The sequence below is a fragment of the Piliocolobus tephrosceles genome, chromosome 6, assembly GCF_002776525.5.
Source record: "Piliocolobus tephrosceles isolate RC106 chromosome 6, ASM277652v3, whole genome shotgun sequence".
Taxonomy (NCBI): domain Eukaryota; kingdom Metazoa; phylum Chordata; class Mammalia; order Primates; family Cercopithecidae; genus Piliocolobus; species Piliocolobus tephrosceles.
The window spans coordinates 12,717,692-12,726,583 of NC_045439.1; the positions used below are offsets into that span (position 1 = coordinate 12,717,692).

The 8,892-nt window shown below is 52.1% G+C and overlaps 1 protein-coding gene across 1 annotated transcript in view; it reads left to right on the forward strand.

Annotated features, from left to right (window-relative positions):
- The window catches only part of PRIMA1 (proline rich membrane anchor 1), a 72,221-nt gene extending 63,585 nt beyond the window's left edge, over positions 1-8,636 (forward strand). Inside the window, exon 5 of the mRNA XM_023205326.2 lies at positions 5,382-8,636. Coding sequence (XP_023061094.1) covers positions 5,382-5,484 — 103 coding nt within the window. The 3' untranslated portion in view covers positions 5,485-8,636. The remainder of the gene's footprint in view (positions 1-5,381) is intronic.
- Positions 8,637-8,892: the final 256 nt, after the last annotated feature.

The window sequence follows — 8,892 nt, forward strand, 5'->3', positions numbered from 1 at the left end:
GGTACATGTTTGTATGGGTTTGTGCATATGTACATGTGTCTGTGTATATTGTATATGTGTGTGTTTGCATACGTGTGTATGTGTAGATTCGTGCATGTGTACATGTGTCTATGTGTATGTGCCTGTGTGTGTGCATACGTGTGTGTGTGTAGGTACATGTTTGTATTTGTGCATATGTACATGTGCCTGTGTATATTGTACATGTGTGTGTTTGCATACATGTGTATGTGTGGATTCGTGCATGCGTACATGTGTCTATGTGTATGTGCCTGTGTGTGTTATGCAGGTTCATGTATATGTATGGGTGTGGGGGGTGTCGAGCATGGGCAGTTGGGGGGGATGAATGCCTTCATAAGGGGTGAGTCCGGAACCTTTAACTTTTACTTCTCCCAGGGGCACATGAGGCAGGAAGAGAGCCTCCCTTCTCAGACTCCCAGAGCTGTTCTTTGCCTCCATCTCTTCCATCCCCGCAGAGCAGCAGGCTGAGGGAGAGGCTGTCACATCATGGTCAGCGGGGCCTAAGAGGGGTACCTGGGTCCCAGCCCTCCTTGCCCAGGCCAGAGATGCTAGTGGAGGCATGGTTTCTGCAGGGGCCCCTCGTGGCTGCTGGCATGTGCAACTGGAGCTGTCCGCATGGCACTCTGAGCAGGGAATGTGGGGACCTGCTGCCCTCCAAGCCCAGGGCAGGGGACGAGAAGTCTCAAGGTGGCAGAGCCCACCCTCCTACAGGCAAGAATCCTGGGTGTCGCCAAGGAAAGCCTCACTAAGCTCTCTCTTGGTTTCTAGGAACCATGCCATTTAGGGAGCCCTCTGTGGCCATCTCTGCCTGGACCAGGGTGGAAATGCCTCTTCTTGGTTTAGTGAGACCAGCCTCAGCTGACTCACAGAGCTGCAGAGTCAGGCTGGGTCCTAACAACTCTCTCTAGCATTTCTGGAACCCCACGGGGCACGCGTTAGGTAGGAAGTCTGTTGCCAGTCAGTGGGGCCAGCTGCCTGCTGACACCTTTTCCCCAGCAGTACTGACAGCTAACAAACATTTATGGAGCACTTACGGTATGCCAGACGCTTGTCTAAGTGCTTGACATGGACTAACGCATTTAATCCTCCCAACAAACCTATGAAATGGACACCACTATTGTGCTCATTTCAAAGACGAGAAACTGAGGCATAGAGAGGCTATGTAGCTTGCCTAAGGTCACACGGCCAGAAAGTGGTGGGATAAGGGTTTACTGAGCCTTGGCATCTGCCTCTTAGCACTTCCGCAGTGTCACCCTGAAGTGCCGTGCTTGGTGGAAGGGTGGAGTTGGGGAGGTGCAGAGCTGGAGCCATCTGCTGCTCTAGGGAACACCCAACTTCCTTGGGGCTCCAGTGAGTCCCAGAAAGGCTTTGGGAGCAACAGTCCAGACAGCAGAGTGGCTGGGGACTCATTTCTGGTGGCAGGAGGGGAATGGATCGTGGCCACTTCTCAGGAGAGCCCTCGGCTGCCACCTTCTCCCATCACCATACACAGGCTCCCGAATGCTCCTGTCTGGGGCCCGTACCTGCCACAGGTGCCTTCTTTGCCGGAAACAGCCCCTGCCAAGCCCGCCTGCCTGTTTCCTATCTGGGAAACTGGCTGAGCAGCTGAGAAGGCCCTGGGCCCCCTTCTCACCCTGCCTTCCAGGATCCTCCTGCCAGACTCGCTTCCTGCTTAGCTCTTCCAAGCCACCTCTTCCCCGGGGCCTGCGAGTACGAAGGGGCCTCACAGACGACAGGATGACTTTAGAACTCCCTCCTTGCCTCCTGCCAGTAGAAATCCTGCTGACCTCCTCCCCTTCCCCTAAAAAGGGTAGAAACCTTGAGCCCTCCAGGTTTAGTCATTTCTAAGGGAGCTCCAAGCCTCCTTCTTCATTTCTTCATTATCCACCCTAGAAGGCCCTTAAGCCATATCTCCCATGATCTGGACCTGTTGCAATTGTTTTTATTTTAGCCCTAAGCCCAATATGTAGTATCTATTAAGGAGAATGCAGTGTGGGCTTGGGTCCAGACTCTTTTTTGCCTGTTAATATTTTCTGGAATCCTGATGCTGATGTCCTTTCTTCCCCTCATGTATTCATGATACATTTATCCCACTTGAGTCCATCAGCAGCCTCACTAGAGGAGCACAGGATCTCACTGTAAGAAAATGCCACCGCCACAAATTGTCCAGGACATGCGGATTTCATGGAGTCAGAAGTCAGGCACACCTGGCAACATCAGAGCTGCTTAAGGCTCCCTGGAAAGGGTTGGGTAGGACAGGAATGGGGATGAAGGGGACAGAGGGAGCAAAAGGCCCAGGGCAGAGCTTGGCTACAGAGTCCATCATTTCCCATGGATCCTGATATAAACAAGGTAGCACAGCTGAGGCCTGTAAACAGAGAGTATCTGTCAGCATCTACGTAAATGGAGTTCTCAGATTCATATGTGGGATATGCTGAGTTAAAGCAAAAGGAGACAGGCTTCTTGGAGGACTCTGCGGAATCTCTAAGAGGAGAGTGGAAGAAGGCTTTCCCAAGTTGATGAGATCCCAGAGCTCATAGGGGAATACCTGCTGGGAATGCTGATTAAATGGGAAGATGCTGGCACTTTGGGAGGCCGAGACAGGAGGATCACTTGAGGCCAGGAGTTCAAGAACAGCCTGGGCAACATAGCGAGACCCTGTGTCTACAAAAAAATTAAAAATTAGCCAGGCTTGGTGGCACACGCCTGTAGTCCCAGCTACTCAGGAGGCTAAAGCTGGAGGATCGCTTGAGCTCAGGAGTTCAAGGTTGCAGTGAGCTGTGGTGATGCCACTGCACTGCAGCCTAGGCAACAGAGCAAGACCCCATCTCCAAAACAATAATAATAATAATAATAATGGGAAGATAAATGTGTGGCCAAGACACAGTGTTAGTGAGTGGTGGTCCCGGCCCCACCACAAACCAGATGAGCATCCTTGGGCATATTAAGCCCTCCCTAAGCCTCAGTTTCCCCATGAAATGAATCTCTTACTCCAGGCCTAGCTTCTTCAGGTGACCACTGAGAGAAGGGACAAGGAAATCTCTGTGACTGACAGTGCTTTGCACAAAGCATGATGCACTGTGGGAGGAATTGTGGGTTTGCCTCTTGCATTCCTAGAAGAAGCTGCGGTGGCTAGGCTTGACCACCTGGAGTGAGTGCACTTGACTTGCTTAGCAGATGTTTTGAGCTACTTCTGCTGCAGGAGAAAAGGGAACAGTTCACTACCAGACTGAGCTCGGCGTGTAGTCTCTGAGTAGGCCTGATCATTCTTCCCGTGAACTGCTAATGATCCCCTCACAGACCCTGCCTTCCCTGAACTCACTCAGTTACGGCTTTGTCCTGGAGACATCGAGCTGATCACCAGGCACCAGCTCTTCTGACTATGGCTCTGGGGAGGCTCTGGGGACATTTGAAAAGGCAGAAGCAATCAATTCCTGGGCCTATGACAATGACCATAAATGTCCATTCTGGACAACTCCCAGCAACGGCAGATCCAGGCTCAACCTTGGCACCCCTGGGAACCCTGGAGGAGGCTGGGCTACTGCCCCGTGGGGATGAGATAGCAGAATTGTGGCATGGAATTGGGCTACAGAGAGCATGTGGCTTAGGCCAGGAGGATACAGATACTCAGGCTGGGGCCAGAGCTCTGCTGAACAACTTGAGGGAGGGAGGAAGTGAGACTTGAGCCAGGCCCAAAAGTACACCATAATTTCAAAACCCCAGCAAATGAGCAAGAGCCTTCTCAGAGCCTCACTCCCAGCCTTCCTGATGCCTTATATGAATAGGAAAAACCACTTTTGGGGTTAAGGGCCCTCTGCAATGAGCTTCAAATGGCTCAATTTAAAGTGCTCAAGAACCACTGGTGTATACTAATTTAGTGTAGACATTCACCACCATCATCACTACCACCATTGCCATTACCATCACTGTCATTGCCACCTCCATCATCATTACCACTATCACCATCACCACCACCATTGCCATCTCCATCACCACCACCAATACCACCTCCATCATCATAACCACTATCACTATCACCACCACCAATATGACCTTCACTACCATGATCACCTCCATCACCACTACCGTCAACCCAACCATCACCACCACCATTACCCAAACCATCACTGTCATCATTGTTACCATCATCTTCACCCCATCATCATTACCACTATCACCATCACCACCACCACTGCCATCACCACCATCAGTACCACCTCCACCACCATCATAACCATGATCACAATCACCACCACCATTATGACCTTCTCCACCATCATCACCTCCATCACCAGTATCACCATCATCACCACTGTCAACCCAACCATCACCACCACCATTACCTTAACCATCACTATCATCACCACCATTATTAGCATCATCACTGCTGCCACCATTACCATTACTACCTCCACCAGCACCAAAACCATCATCACCACTACCACCACCACCTGATTACCACCAGCATCACCACTACCACCACCACCATTACCACCAGCATCACCACACTACCACCACCACCATTACCACCAGCATCACCACTACCACCGCCACCACCATTACCACCAGCATCACCACCACCACCCCATTACCACCAGCATCACCACTACCATTACCACCAGCATCACCACCACCATCACCACCATTACCACCAACATCACCACTACCATCACCACCCGATTACCACCAGCATCACCACTACCACTACCACCACCACCATTACCACCAGCATCACCGCCACCACCATTACCACCAGCATCACCGCCACCACCATTACCACCAGCATCACCATCACCCCCATTACCACCAGCATCACCACTACCATTACCACCAGCATCACCACCACCATCACCACCATTACCACCAGCATCACCACCACCACCACCACCATTACCACCAGCATCACCACTACCACTATCTGCTTCATCACATTTTGCATTTGCCTTTGCCCACACTGAGGAAGATTGCAGAACTCACCCCCTAGCACTTCTGTTAACTGTACCCTGATCAAAGAGATCAGTCAAAGCTTGACCGTGCTAGACTGAACATACTTTCTTGTTTGTCCGAAACAGCCCTGACTCATACCTGTTGTCCCTGTTTCATCATTAATAGCTCCCCTCTTTCCCTCTCATCTGTGCCCCGGTTTTCATGACACCCGAGTTGAGAGCACGTCCAGCTGCTGATTAACCCCTCAAGAACTAAAAGCCCAAGGATGCTAACCAAGAACAGAGCTGTGGGCTTCCTTCTGACACTCTCACGGAGCAGGGATGCTAGCTGGAGGTTACACCCCACCATCACTGATAACTAATGGAGTCCCTGCCTCCCCCTCCCTTGCCTTCCCTGTCCCCTCCCCACACTTCCAGGAAACCACTGAGAAAAGACGAAAATGGCACCAGCGTTGCTGAGTATCCCATGAGTACTTCGCAGAGCAACAAAGGAGTAGATGTGAACAACACCGTGGTGTGAGTCTGCAGGCCCTGGACCCGCTGGCCAGAGGGACACCTTGGTGGCACTGGTGGACATGGGAAAGCAGGTGGACATGAGCTAACTCTGAGCTTGTCCAGGACTTCATTGCCTCACAGGCCCCGAGCCTCCCGAAGGAGAAACCATTCTCTTCCCAGGCTTGCCCCTGGTCAGCCCGCGGGCCAAGGCAGCTCGGACACCAGGCTGAGCCCGGCTCATGCTGCATGCAGCACCTGGGCAGTCCCAACCCCAGGCCCTCCACATCCTCCTCCCTGTCTGGTGTCTGGTCTGTCGACTGCCCCCAGCTGCTGTCTAAAGCATGCGCACTGGCAAAGCCAGGGGGATCTGTCTTTCTGCTGTGGCAGGGAGGCATCCCCCTTTAGCCAAAAGAAAGATGGTCCAGGGCCCACTCCCTGCCGGAAAACCTCTCCTCCTCCCAGGAAGCCTGCCTGCTCCTCTGTTCACATTCTCAACAGAAGCCATCGGCACAGCCAGGAGACAGACGTCCCCTTTCAAAGGTGCTTCCCACACATCTGTTCATCACCCCATCTGCAATTGTTGTCAATCTTCAGGGCCTGCCTTCTCCCTCCTATCCCCACTGACACCCCACACCCTAGGCTCCTGACTGCCTACCACGGAGGGCTGTGAGCCCAGCCTGCAAAATCCCCTCCTGAGCAGACATAGGAGTGTGTTTACACTCGGGGGCAGTGTCTGGCCTTCCAGGGGCAAAATGACTCACTGAACCCGTGGCCCAGGGCCATTGGGCAAGGGCAGAGGCCACTGCACCTGTCCTCAGACTCATCCCCACACTTGACCCCATAGGAACTGATGCATCTCTGTGAGCCAGGCCCTGCCTTAGTCGGCAGAGGCCACTACTTGTGCCAAATCCACTGTGGGCATGCTGTACCAGGCTGACGCTGGCCAGGCGCTGGGTGTCCCCACAGTCCCCTGAGGCCTGACTGTTGTACTCAGGCCCTCTCCCAGAGTCCTCCATCCTCTCCCCACTTTACCCTCCCCGAGCCCCAGTCACCAAGAAGGAGGTATTGTTCTTCCAGTGTCTTCCTATCAATGTCTAAACAGATCTCACGCTATAGAAGCACTGAGCCCTCCAGTGTGGTTGGAGGATCAAGGGATGAAATGGGACAGGAGGAGAGGAATCCTCCAGGCTGGTAACCCCTGCCTGGTTGGCCTCTCTCCCAAGTGGCTGCCTTCCCTGTGGGCCACATCAGGAAGCCCATGGAGACAGGATGATTTTGCATCTCCTGGAAAATGAGTGGGAAACTCCTGGCCCTGTGGCTCTCCCCACCGCCCCTACATATGTGCTCAGAAGGAACCCAGTGCATTGAATGGTTCCACTGTCGAGCCCTGTAAGACCTAATTTGCCTCCTAAACCTCCAGTGTACTCCTCTGGTAGGTGTTTAAGCTACTGGTGAGACTTTGAAGTCTGGGGAAGACAGACACACCTGAAAACCGGTCCCCATTTGGGCCAAACCTTAAAATGCCCATTGTCCCAGAGTCCTAGTGCCCACGGAGCTGTCTGTGTGTCATTGTCCTGCCCAGGTCAGCAGGTGCAGGTTGAGGACAGCCCCAGGGCATACCCTCCCATAAAGGGTTTTCCTTCTTTCCTCATTTCCTTCTATTTGAGGACTTTTTGGGGTTTGGATTTGAATTTTGCTTCCCCGGACACCTGGGCATCAGCATAGTGCCGGCCCCTGCCCCTGGCCTGTCTGGTACTTCACAGTGCTCCTGAGGTGCGGAGCCAGGTGACAAACAGGCCAGAGGATGTGGGCCAGCAGCAGGTCAAAGGGGGAAACCCAGCAGACCCCACCCCAGGGCACTGTCCCCCGCTGCCTTCAGCCTCCTGGTGCCTGCTGAACCCCCAAGCTGTGCCCTAAGCAGACACCTGGGCAGGACCCTAGCCCTAAACACACACCACCCTGTGCTGCAACCATGAGAAAGTGCCCGTGCCTTGGGCTGTCCAGAAGCTCAGGAGTGATCAGAGGGCACCTTCTGCAAGAGGAGAGGTTCTTGGCTAAGGGATCATGAAGTGCTGGGCAGCCTGAAGGGGCTGGGCATAGCCCAGCTTTGCACACTCACCTGGTCCCATCATTCCCTACCTTGGCTTAGACCTAGGAAGCCTGGATTTTGCAGTTAGCCTAATCTTCCAGCCCCAGGCAAGGCTTCCTGGTGAGGAATCAGCTGAGCCATCACCACGCTTTGGGGCCTGTATCGTCTTCCCTGAGCCACTGACGCATCCAGGGCTCTGGTCTGCACATAAATTCCCTCTCAGTTGGGCTTGTAAAATCCCTTCTCACTCCAGTTAGCAAAAACCAAGGGAAGAGCCTAGTTTTTAAAAATATTCACTTAATACCCACACCCCACCCCAAGCCCAAGACCGGCCATTCAAAAAATAAGTCTCATGGCACAGCAAGGGAGACCCACTAGATTTTGAGCTTACGAGACATAAGCGTACTTAAAACCATGCCGGCCTAGTATTGTGAGCTTAGAACTTTTTTATCTAAAATGAGCCGGCAGTCTCTAGACACACACCGATTCTCAGGCTAGTCCAAGCCCTGATGTCAAGAATGAAATACACTTCCCTTCGCATTTTCTCAAACAGATCTTTTCCAGCCATCTCGCGGTTGACCCCAACTTTGGAACTCAGATCACAGGATCTCCCAGAGGTTTCAGGTGTTCCTAAAGAAGTTTCTAAAGGAAGTTTTGGAAGAAAGACTAATAGGTGTAAAAATATAAACATATATATTATATATAGCTATATATATTTAAAGAGATCTCTACTATATATATATATATATATAAAAATACAGCTACTGTACTCTGCATCTGTACAAAGTATGAGTTAAACTGCCCAGGTAGTGTGAGATACGTTATGCATGAATGTGAATATCCTGAAATCTGCCTTCTTAGCAATGTGCCGCGTGTACTGGGGAGAGGACAGTTGCTCCTGGGAGTTCTCTCAATGGGCAAATGTACAAGTTGATGCCGTCTTATCCACCAACAAGCCATTAAGGTTGGTTTCCTGCTAAGACTTTTGTACCGGAAGCAAGACCGGCAGCACTGGGGGTGTCCATATGCCACTTACGAGGAAGAAAGCACCATGACTTTTTTATTTTCAATAAAAATATAGAGATGCCTGTCAGTTGTCGTTTGTGGGGTGGGGGAAAGGAGAATGCGGGCCTGAGGAATGGGGGAATCCTTCACTGGGGTCCTGCTATACTCCAGGGCTGGGCTGGGGACCTGCTGTGGGATATTTCTGTATGTTTTATCCCAACGGCCCCAGGTCGGTATTTGTGGGGATTTCAAAAGCCAATCCTGTCCCTCATCTTGCCACCCACCACCTTGACCTTTGACTTAATTGAGAATAGGGCAACCAACCTTCCCAGTTTCCCT